Source organism: Pundamilia nyererei, unplaced genomic scaffold, assembly GCF_000239375.1.
Source record: "Pundamilia nyererei isolate P.nyererei 1_Seehausen unplaced genomic scaffold, PunNye1.0 scaffold00308, whole genome shotgun sequence".
Lineage (NCBI taxonomy): Eukaryota > Metazoa > Chordata > Actinopteri > Cichliformes > Cichlidae > Pundamilia > Pundamilia nyererei.
In genome coordinates, this window is record NW_005187709.1 from 248849 (window position 1) to 267219 (window position 18371).

The 18371-nt window shown below is 39.0% G+C and overlaps 1 protein-coding gene across 1 annotated transcript; it reads right to left on the reverse strand.

Annotated features, from left to right (window-relative positions):
• Positions 1-3882: 3882 nt before the first annotated feature.
• On the reverse strand, positions 3883-17080 carry scn2b (sodium channel, voltage-gated, type II, beta). The gene is made up of 6 exons (XM_005751378.2): positions 16823-17080; positions 9739-9899; positions 9435-9651; positions 7656-7848; positions 6740-6796; positions 3883-6495 (listed from the first exon to the last, which is right to left on the reverse strand). Exons 1-5 carry the CDS (start codon positions 16896-16898, stop codon positions 6787-6789), a joined length of 657 nt encoding a protein of 218 aa, XP_005751435.1. The 5' UTR covers positions 16899-17080; the 3' UTR covers positions 3883-6495; positions 6740-6786.
• Positions 17081-18371: the final 1291 nt, after the last annotated feature.

The following is an 18371-nucleotide window of genomic DNA, read 5'->3' on the forward strand; positions in this document are numbered from 1 at the left end:
CCCGCCCCCCACCCCCCTCTCTCTCTCTCTGCACCAGCCGGTGAGTGAGCAGATTTCACAACGCATCTGAGTGGAGGAAGACAAGGTGTGGGCCTCTCTCCACCTCTCCTTTTCATCTGTCCTTCCTCCTTTTCTTTACCTGAGCAGGTCAATCTGTCTCTGCTTCTCCAGCACCCATTCTCTTTGTCGCCCTTTTCAGATGTTGCTGCATGCTTGACTTTTTGTCTTTCATTGTCTTTGCTTTCTTTTTCAAATTTGTGTTGTTCCTGCAGTTTGTGCTCCCGTTATTTATATGTCTATCCATCCATCTGTCTGTCGGTGCGGATCCGCATTCATCAAAAGGTGAGTCATGTCTAAAAGTTAAGAGCAAATGTGCTGTCCATTTTGATTCGCACACTCACACACCTACCAGTAAAGTTAGAGATGTTAAGTACCAGATGGCAAAGCCGATATTTTATGAACCTCAGCTGGCCTCTTGCTGAAAATTAGTTTTGGAGGTTTATTGTGCAGTATTATATTGTCTCATTGTTAAAAGTCAGATATCAAGTTGTGTATAATTGGCTCAGTACTCTTTAACAAGATGGTAGCTTGGTGTCTAAAAGGTTTAAGTATAAAAACTGTTTGCAGAAATAAGTTTTGTGCAGTAGCACTGTAGCCAGACCCTTTAAACTCATCATTTTGTTGTCTTTAAGTTTTTATTTTTGTTTGGGTTTATATGTCCCACATGTTGTGTGATTAACTTCACAAGAACATTTAAATCTCCTATTATACATCATAGGAATATTTGTCAAACTACACACAGCTGTTATTAGCTGTTTCTCTGTAGACTTGTGCTTTTGGTTTCTCGACCATGGTCTTTAATCTGACATTTCTGTATCACCTTTGTAGTTTGAAGTGTCAGATTTGTTGCACTGTTGTCATTATGAAAGCTCTTCCAGAGCTGAAAACATTATTTCAAAATCGAAGTATTACTGAAACTGCCTTCTGGGTCTAAGATAGATCAAAACAATCTGTGCATGGTTTAATGTAGGTTTGCTTCTTGTCTGCGTTGTAGTAAAGACACTGAATGCATCCTTTAATCTTCATTAACAAAGTCACCTCTGATTCATTCTCAGTGGAGCAGCTCCAACTTGTCCTCTTGGATGAGATCAGAGTACAGCTTGGCTTTCTAGCTTTGAGACTAATTACTGCTCGTATAATGTGTACTTGAGCTATCATAGTGTAAAGAACAGATCCTTGGAACAGTTGAAAGATACTCACTTGGTGGCATAGCATAGTAGTAAAAGAAAATATGCTGCGCAATACTGTCAAAGACAGAGGTGAATGATGGGATGCTATAAGTCGCAACATGGTTACAGCTGTTAGCGGTGTTAATGGATGAAGGATTTGATAGCACAGGTTAGCTTTGACTCTGAAAAAGGGGTTCCTACTGTGGCAATTGCATGTAGGTCTGAATCCTTGCCAGTTTTCTTTGGTGACTTTGTTTTCCACTCAGTGCAAAGACATGAGGCGATGCCAGGACTCTAAATAGACTGCAGCATAAAGCGAGAGTTATGTTATCATGCTTGTGACAACTGGTGCTATTTTTTTACTTGTTCCTGTAATCACACAACATTTTTGATAATGCATAATGCGCTTCCCCATCTTGGTGTTGATCCTGCATTGTCATAATAATGTTCCAAGATCAACATTGCACCTGACCAATCACTTTGTTGTGATGTCCTAGCTTTGCAATGTGGGAAGAAAAGAAACAAATACCTTTGTTAGTATAAAATTTCACAAAGTGTTTTCTTTATTAATACACAGAAAACAATAAATTGAAAAACAATAAATATATATAAAATTAGGTTAGCTATTAGCCAAATTTATGCTACTCATGTTATTGTGCTAGTGGTAGCCTTGAATAGAAGTAGCCAATTTTTGCTAATGGTAAAAGAATCCCACATACCACAACATACTAAGAGGAAGCTATCAAAGCAGATTTAATGTATGCCAACCTCAGACCAGCAGTCAGAGCCTGATCTTTATCAGGTAACAAAAGCAGTGATGAGCAGCCAGGCTTGTAGCACATTGGCTTACATTTCTCCCTGTACATGGTTCTACAGTGTAGAATTGTAGTTGATTGCTTTAAAGTGTCTTCGCGCTGGTTTTCAGCTTTGCTTTGTATTTTCAGCTCTGTACAGAAGACGATTCGGGCTACTGGAATAAAAAAGTGGGGGCCTCTTTTTTTCAGAATTCTGAGAAAAAAGTCAGAATTCTGACTTTCTTTCTGTGTGGTCAAACAAACACTAGAAGACAAATTGTTGGGATTTGTGCCAGAGAGTCAATAAATAGCTCAAGCTTAACACTATCCGGTTGTTCAGTGATGACGCGACAAATCTTACTTCCAGGTCTAAAGTAGTCTGCGTTTAATATGGCTTTTGTGTTGTTAACATGTTTAATGTTATGTATTTTCTTCTATTTGATCTCAAAAAGCTCCTAAAACAGTCAGTGATACCTGTTGAGCTCCCTTGGCTTTTATTACCACTAATCATTTATTTAAGCTCAGTTTTAAAACCTTAGGATGTAACTACAGCCCAGCCCATGCAGCAGTATATGAATGACTAACCTCGTATTGTGGATGGATTATCTCAGTTGTTCTCCTGGCTGAAATTTGGTCCTTTTACAGCATCCTGCCATGCGATTACATTTGTTCCTGACCACCGAGAACACTCACGTTAACTTTTATCGAGTGGAAAAAAAGTTAGCTTGTTTATATTATGCTAACATAGCTGTGTCGCTAGCGGTCACGTAGCACATCATTAGCTATAGCTAGCCCAACTTCAGTAACCCTACAAACGTCACTGCTGTTTAGTTTTCTGTCTTCATTTATACTGGAAGTGATAACAGAGCTGTACGTTTTAATTTGTTTCCTAAACCCCGCAGTCAGGACATGCTATATTTTATTTAGATAGAAGCTAGCGAGCTAACTCCCTGCTAACTTCTAACTCCGTTAAATGTCATAAATTCCGTTTTCATGGATGCCTGGATGTTAAACTCAATTGTTACACCTGGTAGAGCAGAACGCTGATCATTTTATTAAAGATGAAAGACTTTAGACAGTTTTTCAACTCTCAGTAATGCCATAGTGATCGTTTGATATATGGACCTGCAGCGGAATTTAGACCCAGACATGGCTAGTGACGTCAGACTGAACAATCGGCTTGACTGGTAATAATGTGACAGTGCATTTCATGTTATGGACTAACAGGAAAGTAACATATCAATCAGTGTAACAAATAATTTTCTCTGGTGTGTAAATAAGTAAGACAATGAAATATGAAATGAAGAAAAAAAAAACCCAAAAGGTACCAAGTGATGTGTAACATATAGCATTTTTGCAATGATCAGAACAAACATGTATATCTAATGGATGGATGGTTAAAAAAGGACAAAAACCTGATATTTTCATATATATTTATTTGAAATACATTGCCACTTGTTTAGAGGCAGCGCAGTGCAAGCATAACTTGATGTCCACTAACATGTAAAGTGATATAACAGAAACTATTCAGGGCAAATTCATAGCTTGAGGTGGAAAACAGCAGTGCACAATATCTAGCACATTATATTTTTTTTAACTGTAAACTGTTTTGAATAATAAGTATACTACACCACAATATATACTATATTGCTGATAAAACCTGTCTGGTGATAACTGCAGTAAATTTGCCCTAAATGTTAATCTGCCATCACCTTATGGGTCAACAAACCCTGTAACTTAAACATGCATGATTACACACAGACAGCAGTGTACCAGGAAATGTGTGTGTGAATGGGTGGATGACTGGATATGTAAAGCGCTTTGGGGTCCTTAGGGACTAGTAAAGCGCTATATAAATACAGGCCATTTACCATGTGAAAAAGCTAATGAAAAAACTCAAAATTTTGTAATCACTTTATTATTCTTTAGCACATGATTGTACGAAGTGACAATTCTAGCTTTTATTGACCAGCACAGAGCAATACAAGGTTGTGAACATATTACAGTGACTAGATGTGCCATTAATATTTGATGAAATTATGCAGTGCATCATCCATAATAATGGACAACAAATGATAAAATCATAGATCTTAACAGACCTAAATATAGACCTGTACACAACTTTTTTTAAATTTTTTTTTTTAACAGAGCCAAAACCCAGGTCAGGCCAAGCCACCAGATTTGGAACCCTCCCATTTAACAGTTACTGAGACATCACCTTGTGACACTGCTGTCTCATTATCGTAGTAAACTGAAGTTGAATCATCATGGGACATTCTGACAATAACAAAGTGTACATGCGGGACTGATATTAAAGAGTGATCAAGTATTTTACTAGGAGAATATATATTTTAAAAACATTCAAGATTCTCTAGTCAACTTAATAGTGAAATACACAATCACACATTCCCTATAACAGTTTTAATATCATTACAATATCTGCACTATATATGTTTTTTTTCCCCATTTCCATTATATTCACATGATCTCCACTACATTAACATTAGAATATGCATCACTGTTTTGAGGTGCAAACAGTTTTGCACACTGTTGTTGAGGTAAAGTCATTACTTTGGAGACTTAGCTAGAATAGAATATGTAAAGCTTTACAACTATTTAATAGACATTTTTTCTTAAGCTTTTATATACACTCTAAAAAGTGTATAAATTGGGAAGCAGTGATTCAGTTTGTCCATTTTTATGTTTCTATAAAACAGGATTTCTGTCAGTTAGGAATGTAAACATTCAAATATTTGCTTTCAGCTGTGACTTATACCAGCTCGTGATATAGGAGATGGAGATTAGTACAATATATTGCTGTTGTCTGTGTGTAGGTCACTGTTGTGACAACCTTTAATAGATTCTATCAATAAAAGTTGGCACATAAATTATAAGACTCAATATTCTTCAATGTTGTGGCCGTCATTTTAAACTTTCTTTCGTATGTTTTTGTTCTTTTACAAAGTGTTAGTTGTGTTTATATTGTGTGGATTTCTGAGAATCCTGAGTGGAATATGCAAATGACTGTATAATGCAGTGCAGTCACAGATATCATCAAGACTAAAACGTTTTAATTGTATGTAAAACAGAGAATGAATGAAATCTGTGCTTATCACTGCAACTTCTCTATTCAGGCACTCCAAGTCATTCCTATACAGTATCAGGCTTAATGGAAAGGTTCCTGTTATGGGGGTGGACGGTATGACATACAGTAGAATTATTTTAAAAAGAAATAGAAAAAAAGAATAAAGAATGCTATTTTGTTTGCATTAGTATAGAATCTAAACTACATAACATATTCTGAAAAGCAATTCATGTAATCAAGTTATTCATTTAAGTTATTCAATTTATTAATAACAAACTGCTAAGACATAGGACAGAGGCAGCTCAAAAATGTGTAGATACTAAAAAACATTTTGTTATTTTGAAATATTTGCAATAATGAAATGGTTTGAAGTATTTGCAGTATTCTAGTGTAAAGACAAATATTAATGGGGCACTTGTTTTTCTGGTTTCTGAGAGAAGTTGACTGAATAAAAAATCTGTAGAGTGCACAGACCAACTGCTTTGTCAAAATTCACCAGATATTAGGAATGTTTGAGAATGCTTTCTGACTCAGACACAAGTAGATTTCGAGCTCCGTGTAAACATAATTTGGCTTACTCACTGAAAACTGGTCATATTTATATAATAGCAAAATCCAGCTGTGCATCTAATGTATGTTAAGACATGGTGTCCATACAGGCAGTTAAAAGACTTTAAGGCAATGTTTAAAAATACCCCACTAGATTCACAGTATGTATGTTAAAAAACAACAAAAAAACCCCATTCAAAACAAAACCCCAACATTGGACGTGTTAGACATTGGAGTTATCAGCAATGTACTGCCACAACAGATATACATGCTGCATATGATAGTTGAAATAGCTTCAGCTTTCATTATGTATGAAGCGTTATCTCCACAACCGCTGTTATATTTATCAATAGCTCATTGCAGGCAGTTAAAGGTTTTTCTCCCAAAGCATGGGATTGAATATAAAACATTACAGCTATACAAACAGTAACAGCAAAAATATTACACTGTCATTCAGTTTTTTAGTTAAAGTTCTATATTCAAAATATACCCTCATATAATTTTTTAAGTCATACCGCCCAGCCCCATAGCCCACCATATATTATGCTATGAAAATGGCATTCTGTGTCATAAGAAAAACCTCTAATGTTATTAACAGTGAGTTAAAGCTATGAATAAAACAATATGCATTTACTGGGTAAGTTACCAGATATTTTCGAGGAAATAGACACATTTGATTCAGACATACAAAAATATCCTCAACACACACACACACACACACACACACAAAGAAACAGATATATGTGCATTAGACATCCGCGCACACACAAACATGCAAACGGGATGGAAGCATAAAGAGGTGTGATTACTATAGATCCTCAAGAAGGGATGGATATGTCTGAAAGACAAAAGAAAGTAAAATTTTTTACTTAAATGCAATAGGTATAGTGTCTTCTGTTCATTACAAGTCCCTTTAAATTTCTTGCTAATGACATTCTTAAGTAGCAAGTAAGATGGAAAGCTAATATTACTAAGGTTTAAGTTAACTGTATTTCCTTTTTTTTCTTCAGGTCAAGTTACACTCCATAGCAGACAATGGGCTTCCAGTGGATAAATAACTGTTTAGCTGAGGAGATATTTACCAGGGTTTTGGGAGCTCCACAGGCTTCTGGTTTAACCACATGATCCATTATGGTTGCCTGTAGCAAAAAGAGATGCAACATTATGACAGCAGGTTGGCTTTGAAGTAGAATGACACATAGATAAATAGCTACGTACTTTATTCACAACCAAGGGGAAATTCAAACATCCAGCATCTCAATTTAAAAGCACACATCCATACATTTATAACCATAAATAAATACATAAATAAAATATTTAACTCATTTTAAAAATGGGGATAAAAGAGGGTGTTAAAAAGACTTAGGAGCCGTCTGCCCAGCCAGTGTGGAGAGGGTGTCTGCTGTTGTCCATTATAGCTTTCAATGTTTTCAATGATGATAAAGTGAATAAGTCAAAGACATAGTTCTGTCAGGGCTATTTTATTTCTTTTGTGCCAGCAAAACTCTTTCCATTCCTGGCCATTGTTAACACTTAAACCTGCACTATAACCAACATCTGGCACAAACTCACTGGTGTTTTTGGATCAAAACAGCTTCTGTACTATTTATATTATAATAAAGTTAAACTTGGATATTGCATAGTTCACTACTCCAGCACTTCTTTCTTTCTTTTTTCTTTTAAATAAAAGCACTTGCTACATTTCTGCCCAAGAAGAGCCAAGCATGGGGCGTTTTGTTTTTTTCCTTTATAAGTTGAACTTAACTGGGAAAAAATGGCAGTAACAATAATAATAACAACAGAAAAAAAGTACCAGACATTTTTCCTAAGTGTGCTATGTGATGTTTGCCATGGCAGAATACTCTTTTTATACGTAGCCTATGTTGTAGGAAAACAGCTGCTGTAAGAGAAGTGGCATCCAACTTCTTTACTTTTCTGTGTTTGTGCTGCTCGTAGTTTTCAAGTGATGGTTAATGCTTTTATGCCAAGATCTCTTACTTGGTTCCTTCTTCCGCAACACCTTCAGCCTCCAGTTTCCCCTCCTCCTCCATTTTCTCCTCTGAAATGAGTTCCTGTTTCCTGTGTCGACGGAGACATTTCACAACTACCATGGAAAGGATCAGCAGTGCTAATGCTCCTCCCACAGAAGCCCCAATGGCAACCGCAATGGTTGAATCCCTTGGAGGTGGGACTGAGGAAAGGAGAGGAAAGGAGAGGAAAGGGTTAAGCATTTTGTAGACAAGTGAAGTGCTGACTAAAAGCTCTGTAGGGTTGATTAAACAGAGTGGAAAGTAAGAAAGTGCTGCTGAGTTGGTCCATGTGAGTGCATATGTGTGTGTGAGAGATGCTGATGGACTAAGTTCAACCTCTTGTTGGTCATTAATAAGTAAAAAAGCTGAATCATCATCATCAGGAGATCGTCATGCTCGAGAAACAAACATATACAAATTTTGGCCTTCATCGTGCGTCGTGCATCGTGTAGTACAGCGGTCCCCAACCTTTAAGGTGTCGCGGATAAATACAACAAAATAAAACTAGTACCGGTACCGAAAAAAAGAAGATTTATTCATAACACACGTGAAAAGACCCAGGAAAACCGAGTAAACGATAAAAACGATAACAAAATAACGCTGAAAACCAATAAAAACCCTGAAAACTATACATTTAACACCTGAGCCTCAACTCTCGCGGCCAAACCAAACGACTCACGGACCGGTACCGGTCCGAGGCCCGGGGGTTGGGGACCGCTGGTGTATTATACGTGGGGTAACGAGAAGCGATTAACACCTCACGACCAGCTCCCGATCATCAATCGCTTGGTCGTGAGGATTTCAAACAAGTTTGACTGAGGGTGTCACCGCAGCTTGTCACACTGCGTACGCGCAAACACAAATGTCAGCGAAAAAGACAGCGTAGCACGGCAGTGCAGCGTGTGATCTGGACACAAGCGATGGAGGCACAACTTGTAGAACTATTTCAAGCTCACCCGAGCCTTTTCGATACTGGCCTCACAAAATTATCATGACCACAACAACCGTGAAAATAGTTGGATCTACACTGCTGCTCAATCACAGCTGCCTGATCAATGTTTTTCATTAGCAATTTAGCAAAGTTGATGGTGGTGGTGTGCGTGTCTGTGTGAGTGAAAGACAGAGAGAGAGAGCGAGCGACAGAATTTCTGTTATAACCTTCATTTTATGGAGGCACAGTGTGAGCACTCAGGTCGCATCAGAGCATCGGGCGGTATAGTGTGAGACCCAGCATCGTGACCTACGAACTTCTAACCCCTGCGAGTCAATAGTACAGTTTGAGCAGGAGCTGAATCGCGCGACTGAAAAAATCGCAGTGTCTGCCCAGCATAAGAGAGGAGCAAAGCTGCAGATCATCCTACACAGGATAATCAAAGCAGTCAAAGCAGTGCAAACAGCCCTAGTATGATCAATGTTATGATAAAGTTAAACTCGCATGTGGTATAGTTCACTATCTGCTACTACTAGTAGTGAGATACTATTTTTTGTCTTACTGACAAGTGGAATTTTTTAGGAATCTGGTGTAGTTGAATATTTGTTTTATTTTCCAAACTGACAACATTTTGTGCTGTGGTTATTGTAACTTGTTGTTCTGAGATGATTTCATATTGCATGACGTTAAATGGCACCAAATGATGCTTAGTGAAATGGGAATGTAATTCTGACGCACATGCATTTGTTTCACAAGTTGATCAGTGGGATAAGGTTACCCACTTTGTGTGTGCAGAAGTTAAAATAAGAATCTTACGTTCTGTGACAACATTAAGCTGTATGATACCATGTCCCTGGATGCGGTCTGGGGGGTTTCTCACATAGCAGTTGTAAATACCCTCATCCTCCAGTTGAACATTTGATAGAGTGATTGACAGGTCATTCTTATCCAGGTTCCCAGCAAACGTGACCCTTTCTCCGAACCGTTCTGATCGAAGAGGCACCATTCCCCTTTTCTTATAGTATGTCATAAACTATGAAAAGAGAGCAAGCTTTTGTAACAGGCTCAGAGATTTAAAATGTAAGTACTTTGCTAAAAATTAATGAAGTATCCATTTTACCAGTTCCTGTGTATCGTTGAGTGTTTCTTGGTAGGTCCAATTCATGGCAAACTTGGTAACATCCATCTTATAGCAGGAAGTGAAGACACAAGAAATTTTTACCGTTGTTCCATTTAGTGCATTAATGCTACTGGCCACAATTACGTCCATGCTTGAACAACCTGTGAATACAAATAAACAGCATTAGTGATGATAGTACTAAGATTAATACATTACATTTAAACCATTAAGGAGGCCCCAGGGCAGACCCAGGACACGCTGGGGAGATTACATCTCTCACTTGGCCTGGAAATGTCTTGGTGCTCCCAGGCCAAGCGAGAGACATCATCTCTCGCTTGGTCTGGGAATTTGAGGTGTGGGTTTCTCTGCTTAGGCTGCTGCCCCCGCGACCTGGCCCCAGATAAGCGGAAGAAAATGGATGGATGGACATTTAAACCAATTTATATCCATTTAAAGTTTGAAAAAAATACAAAAATTTATGAGAATGGTCAACATAATTTAACATGAAAATGTCTATCAACTGGTTTAACGTTATTAAAAGCTGAGAACTATGTTTGTATATGTACAGGGTTGGCCATTTATATGGATACACCGTAATAACATGGGAAGGGTTGGTGATATCAAAGTCCTGTTTGTGGCACAGTAGTATATGTGAGGGGGCAAACTCTTCAAGATGGGTGGTGACCATGGTGGCCATTTAGAAGTCGGCCATCTTGGATACAACTTTTGTTTTTTCAATAGAAAGAGGGCCATGTGACACATCAAACTTATTGGTAATGTCCAAGCACGGGGCGATCCGTGGTAACTTGTTAACTGAGATTTGCCGCGTTATGGCGTTAATGTCATTTTAATGAGATTAACGCTGACAGCACTAGTGGAACAAAATGAATATGACTGAACATTTACGCCAACATCATCCTAGTGCAAAGACAAGTGGAAGCAGACAAAAACAACAAGCACACATGCTACAAACTTTACGCGAGTCATTTAGACAGCCGTTAACACATGATTCTCCTTATGGAGACCTGATATGTTTAATATGCTGCTGAGAATATAGCCCAGAAGAAGCATATAGTATAGCTTTTATTTTCTCTGTAATAAACTCTCTTTTCCAAAGATGAGTGATTTCTCGATCAGAGATGTATATGCATACATATATATATATGCCATTTAAGCAACTATTCTGATATTCTCAAATGAAAGCCAAATGCTTTTAAATGTACATAATATAAAATGAAATGAAACAGAAGTATCGTTTAGGTTCCTCAAGTTTCCTCCTCCCCTCTAACATCCTGTCTCAGCATGGGCTCACACTCCCCAGACAGAATCTGTGCCTCTCTCTCAGTAAGTATGTGTGTGTTTGTGCGTGCGTGTGTGATGGGACTCTGCACCATTCTCTCCTCTGCAGTCGAGTGTTTCTGGCTCCCTTCCCACTGCTGCTGCACCACTCCACCGGCCTGCCTCTCTGCACCACACGCGCGCGCACACACACACACACGCACACACACACACACACACACACGCACGCACGCACGCACGCACGCACACACACACACACACACGCACACACACACACGCAATTTGCTATGTGCACAGTCCACCATAGTCAGGTGTGCTGTGAAGCAGCACTGCACCTGCTTTAACCCCTATCTCCCTAATAAACACACACATGCATGCATACACATCCTCCAAGAAAGTGTTAGCAGTGAGCCCACCCCACTAGCAGTGCTGTTTCAATGTCATCCCTTCGTAGTGACCTATCTTTACACTGCTAACAGCAATGCACTCAAACAGCCTTTGCTGTTTGTATGACTTAATCATACACATGTATGACTACCGTCATACATGTGTCTTTGGTAGTGGAAGCTGTAAACATTCAGATATAAAACAAGGGAAACTGTTTGACATAGGCTCCTGCTGACTCAGCAGTCCTGTGGAGAGTCGGAAAAAAAGAGGCAGATGCAGAGACTTGCTAACAGATGAAATACTGCAGTGAAGAACCCTCATGTGACTCCTCCCTCTCACTGCCCCTCCCAATTTCCCTCTCCCCCATCTTTGTCCACCTCTCTTCCCTCCTTCCTTGTACCGCTTTCCAACCCCTAACACAGCCCCCCACCCCCTTTTTTCTCTTTTTGTCTCAATTGCTTCTTTGTAATGCAAGGTCAGTGCAGAAGAAAGTAAAGTGAGGTAGATCTCTTACCTCCTCCGTATTGTTCCCTCTCCATACCTTTATTTCTTTAGGTTTGAATTGTGCAAATGAAATCAATTTCACAATAAATGTGTAAGTTGGTAAAAAAGTATTCATTTTCATTTAATAGAACAAAAATATTATGAAGGGGTAAAGCCAGCAGTCTAATCCAACACTAAAATGATTCGCAGACAACATAGTGTTCCAAATAACTACAGCCCTTTGGTTATCCAGTAAATATAAAATCCAGTAAAGGTTTGTAAAAACATATATATATCTAGATAGTATGCATATAGCATGATTTTCTTTTAGAACTACTCTGGACTAATCTCCTCTGCTTCCAAGTCTCAATCCAATTAGGCCTCTGCAGGATAGCATGGACAAAACTTTCAGATAAAGAATCCGCTGAAGAGCAACTTTACAGAATACACAATATCTGAAAGTCTCTTGTACACATAGCAGCAAAACAGCTTTGAGTGCACAAATGCTTCAGTTAGGTATTGAGAGGTTGTTCCAAATAAAATGACATCCCCCCAGCTTATTTTAATTTAATTGATTTAAAAAAGACCAAATAGTGCAGTTCCTAAAAGTACTAGGGTATTAGCCTACAGAGGAGCGGCTTAATATGAACTTCATGTTTGACTCTGACCTCTGACTTCCTCATCCCTCAGAGCCTGACATCCATGTTTACCACAAAGTGCCCATAACCCACTCTAATTGGGTTTTACATTTTACCTACACTGTCTGTCTAAAGACCTCTGTTGTTCTCACAAAATCTAATATTTTAACACCAAATCTGCCTTCAGCATTCAGTCAGACAGTGTCTGCTGGTTCAGAAGTGCTTATTGGTTTCTCTAAGCCATGGGCACTATATTATGTGCACAGGAGATTTGTGAGATTAAGTTGGGACAAGACAGTATTTGTTATTCACTTAGCTTCCACTTGGACAATGATCGTGTCACCGCATGTACTGTTTTTGCGTGTGAAAAATGTTCCAACAAACAAATGATTTTTTGGTGTTTTGGGAGACTTGGTGCAAGCTTGATTGCATGCGGGAAAGGGAGAGAGTAAACACTGGGAACTGTATATATTGCTCCAGCAGCAGAGATCAGTTTTGTTGTCAAGAGTTACACTTGTTTTTAAACAAACCAGACACATTTCTGTGGATAATATTTCAGCACCGGCATGCTGCTTTTAAATTTCTGACTCACTTGAACTGTCTCTAGTGCCCTCTGCCTTGGAGACAGCCTTACTACATTCTGCATACTGCAGCAGCCAGAAGCAACCCCCCACCCAATCAGATTTTCTCTGATTACGGCACAACTCATTTAAAGATAACACAAAAAGACAATGGAGACTACTTGGGTGATATGTTACACAAATGTTAGTTTTGCGCATGGGAGACAAATAACCACAGATGTAGCCAGGCCTTTATTGATCTTCTTTCATTTTAGTGTTTTAGCCTTAGACTTCTCCTTTAGACTGAAAACAAGACACAAAAATGGAGCAAGTTTAAGGAGGAAGCTTTAAAAAGTACGCCATGTTCTCTGACTTCCTTCACCCTTTATGCATTATTGACAACCAAGTGTACTTATAGTAGAGTCTGGATGTTTTATGGTACACTTTACAGATATTAAAACGCTCAGCAGCCTCACAATCTTTCAGCAAAACCACAAAAGTTTGCACATGTTCACTCAAGTTTTTATGTGGAAGATTTTTTATAACAAACTAAGTATCACTTATTGGTATTGGTACTACAAAGTAGGGCTGCACGATTTTGCATAAAATGAGAATCACGATTTTTTGGCTTAGAATTGAGATCACGATTCTCTCACGATTTTCTTTTCCAGTATAAATATTTATTGCACTTATTAACTGCACATCAACTTCGTAACAGTTGAAACTGAACATAAAAACAATAAATAAACATAAAAACAACAAATGTCTCACGTTTTGTTGTTGCCGCAAAATGTTGTACTGCTTGAAATTCCGTCTCCACCGTTGCTCGACACTGCGTGTATAGAGCAGGTAGTGCAACAATAGAAAAATAGTTGCGGGACGGCACTGTGTAGCGTTTGTCTAGGGTGTTGATCATTTTCCTAAATCCCTCGTTTTGCACAGTGTTGATGGGAGCCATATCTTTGGTCAGGTGATAAGTGATAGCCTCCGTAATTTCTTTGTGCCTGCGGGAGTTCGACGTGTATAGGGAAGCGCTGTATAAGGTTCCCGTTATTGATGTTTGGGTGGTTGACCGGGACGGATTTTCTCCTGTCACTTTCTCGTCATCCCTGACGTGCTCTCCGTTGTTTTTTCCCTGCTAATTTTAGCATCACACGGCACAGCTCCTGTATCACGTGGTATAAGGCTCCGCCCTTGTCATTTGTTGAGCAGGAACAGTGAGTGCTTGTTTTCATGCAGATTACATCCCGGATCAAAATGCGGTACAATCGTCGTCGTCTTTTTTTTTTTCTTTAATCGTTGTCATTTGGAAATGAGATCGCACATAAGTATGAATCGAGATCGCGATTTTCTAACGATTAATCGTGCAGCCCTACTACAAAGTACCAATTATTACTGGTTATTAACCAACCAAGCAAGGTATTAGCAACCTTTGTAATGGATCATGTCCACCAGGACAATGACTTTGAAATTGTTCATTCTACCTCTAAATAACAGCTGTACTATTCCAAAATATACTAAGGTAAAAATAATTTGTTTAACAGTTCCAGTTTGCTCGTGTGCTAGGAATCATAACTGTGTCCCCAGTTTTTTCTTGCCAAAGTATACACCATACATAAAGACACTTGGACACCCTTCCTCTGCAAAACAGCAAAGTGGAGCTGCGCATGGCTTTCCAAAGTACTTGTCAAATATCTTCCAACAGTCCAACTTTCTGCTACAGTTACCAAACTCCCATCTGCCACAGAACTTCTTCATTTTTCTTCTTCTTGACTACTATTACATTTGACTCAGATATCATGACTGGTGGTAAGCTACATACACACTGGAAGCAAATCACAGGAATATCATCTCTGAGACTACACAAAGCGTGAAGTGACTACTGCCCATTTCCCATCATTCCCATAACTGCGGATGATAGGAAATGGGCAGGATGCGAAATAAACTTTTCTCAACTGAAGACTGAAGTGACTACCAATGAGAGTGAAAAGCACTGTGGTGTTAAGCTGCCCAGTTTGGAACTAAGCCACAGTGCCTATGACAATAATGATGTTAACATCTCACATAATACAGTCGTGTTTCAAACATTTGTCATTTATATAAACAAATTAAATTTCCACCACTCTGAATTACTGTAAGGATTCAGCTGTGATAACCTGAAACTTCTGTACTTAAGCTTGCCATGTTTTAAGGCAGTGCACTGTTATTACATGCCTCCTCGTGTCATTGTGCTGCTGCCCTCTAGTGCCTCTCTGTGAGAACTGAAATGGTGCAGGTGATGAGTAAAGTGACACTGATGGACAGAAGGAATTGTGTTAGAAAGAAAAACTGCAGAAATAAAGTCTGTAGGATGCTACACTCACATGTTTACAGAATTATTTGTCTAGACAACTAAAATTCACAATCCATAACAACATGTAACACAAAATATGTATATGTTTATGGGAACAGGGTTTTAATCACCTACTGTGTCTGAAATGTGGATCAGCATTGCTAAATGACACTGCAGCTAGCTGCTTAGTTCAGATTTTTAATAATGTGAGGTTAGGTTATTTTTGATATATTAAGAGGTATCTCAAACTGATGAGCCTATGTAAGATGCATTTGTCCCAACACAAATGCGCACTCACACACAAAGAGGGTGTGTGAGTGTTTCAGCGTTTCTTTCCTTTAGTACTGGATTTACGTTGCCAAAAAACAAACAAACACTAACACACAAAGAGGGTGTGTCAGGCAACAGGTTTGCTGGCAAAAGTTAACTTTTGTGCATCTATTTTCAGCTATAAAAAAGGGTGAAACAACAAAGGGTGCTTTCATTGAAAACTATGCTGCTATGAGTTTACCTATATTTCTAAAATGGTTAATATAACTTACACTATTGAAATATGATCCTTCATGACATCTCCTTCCTGTGCTGTCCCTAAGACCGACCTTCCTAACACAGTGCTGGGATTTTGGATTTCACATTTGAGACTAACATAAGTAGCAGTGGGGGAATATTGGGGCTTCTATTATGGTATAATAAAGAGAGCACTGTTCCGATCTCTGGTAAAGATGTGCTTAAAATTTGGGCCTCTTTACTTATTAATACATTGTTGATGGTAAGGATCTTGTAGGGTGCGCTCACAACGTTACTGTGAATTATCATGTCTATCTGTTGTTGAACAGCCAGGAGTGTCTCCTGGTAATATTACCACAGCGTTAACACGCCATTAAAGGCCTATTTCTATCCATCACTCACTGCACTCACAACATTGAGCCATACTTGAGCGACCTGCTGGGTACTACTATTACTTGCGCAAACAAAGCCAATATTTATTTTTGTGTGCTGCATCATAATCCTCTTTAAGGGCTGTGATGTATTGGGTCAGTATTTTAGCTGTCAACAAAGGCTAAATTAAGATACAGAGGGGCAAACGGGTCGTTTCCCAGTCAGCACAACGGATCAAAAAGCAGCGCTTTGCTTAAACTGGTCGCATAAAACCACAGTATTATGTTTTTTTGTCATGGCCTTGTCAAACTAGTAAATTCAGGGATGTCAGTCCCGCGACATTATCTCATATTATAGGAATGCCCCCCTCCACCCCTCCCATCTACCCCCTCTGTTGCCATACAACCCACACGCGCAAATACGAGTGATAAGGAAATATAATGTCATCGCACCTTTGATCGTGTACCTATGTATCAGAGCATCGGTTCGGGTGTTTTGTTTCTTACCGGAGAGCGAGAGCATTAGCAGCAGCGCGCTCACCAGCTGAACGCCAGACCTTCTCTCCTGCGCGGAGTAAGACATTTTCTGTCCTTCTTGTTAAAAAAAAATGAAGCCTATATCTTTATAAAAAATATAGTAAAATATAAAAGCACAAAGCCTGCTCGTGTTTGCCTTAAAATGCTAAAAAGAGTGTTTCTTTTAGAGGCAGGAAATGGCTGGCAGTGTCTGTAGCCTTATGACGGTTGATTTCGTGGTTGTCGAGTTCTTGGGGGGTAACGCTATAGGAGGGAGGGCAGGAAGGAAAGCGTGAAAAAGGGAGGATATCTCCATACAGATGCGACCTCAACAGACCATTTGTCAGAAATGGTAAATATAGCCTAAAACAAGGCAGTAAGCTCAAGGATAAATAGATGGACGACGATTCTTCTTCTTCTTACTGGATACATGTACTGACTTTGGTGGGGAAAATATGTAATTTTCACTTTAGCAAAATTAACTCTGGCGTTTTATACTTCAATTTCGTATACATCAAAATGACAGGGACATTTAAATGATTGTAGGCTCAGTAGGAAAAAATGTTACGTATTTTTATGATCATTTATTATCATGAATAACAAAGCTTAAATTGAAGCCTATCATTAGAAAAATAAATAAATACACATAAAATAAACACATTTATGCGTTTTATTGTGTTTTGCCCTCACAAAAAAAGAAGCGGTCACGTAGAGAAACAAAAAATAAATGAATTAATAAAACAAAAATCGACCATCCTTTAATCCATTTCTCCATCCAGCCTTACCTTTGTGGTAGGCTGGAGACGATGCTGGGAAATAAAAGAGGCAAACACCCCCTGGTCACATTCACTCATCTTTTCACCTGCTATGTCATCTGCTGCTATGGATACAAACTGGAGAGGCCAGCATCAAGTGCGGCGTATGTTTGATAAAACGAGGGAGATGGGCTGGAGGAAGACATGGCTGTGAGATGGATGCAAATAGGAGCCAGTTTATTCCTCACAGCAGAGATAATATCAACTTTCCGAAGAAATCGATAATGTCAGCATTTAGGAAAGAGAAGAAAATTTGGGGAAACAAAGACTGAGATGGAGGGTAGCGGGTGCCTAGACAAGAAGCGCATAAGAACCCTGGGGGTAATAATGGGGGAGTGGGTTATGGACATTGTTCCATTAGGAGTGGAAAAAGGTTGGAAGGAAGAGAGCAGATTGGTTGCCACTCTGTGTTTATAATAACAACCCTGCTGACTACAACAGAAAAGCACTTAAAAACATATTTATCAAAGCAATAGGGAGTTATATATAGAGTATAAGCACAGTCAACTAAAAGTTATGTCCATGGGTAGGAGTCTGCTGCTATCCAATCCATTTATGAAACTGTCATACTGTAACCAAACACCACACAGACATGTTATCTTTTTTTACCCTGCAGACAGTACTACTGCCAGATTACTCAATTCATCAGTTACTTTTTCATCAGTTACTCCCCCAGTTACTTGTGTGTGTGTGTGTGTGTGTGTGTGTGTGTGTGTGTGTGTGTG

Excerpts from the sequence above, each read along its gene's own strand:
- scn2b (XM_005751378.2), bottom strand. The coding sequence starts at position 16,898 with ATGTCTTACTCCGCGCAGGAGAGAAGGTCTGGCGTTCAGCTGGTGAGC. Across the intron at positions 9,652-9,738 it reads TCAACGATACACAGGAACTG|TTTATGACATACTATAAGAA; the intron begins GTAAAATGGATA and ends CTCTTTTCATAG. Across the intron at positions 7,849-9,434 it reads GCTTAATGTTGTCACAGAAC|TCCCACCTCCAAGGGATTCA; the intron begins GTAAGATTCTTA and ends TCCTTTCCTCAG.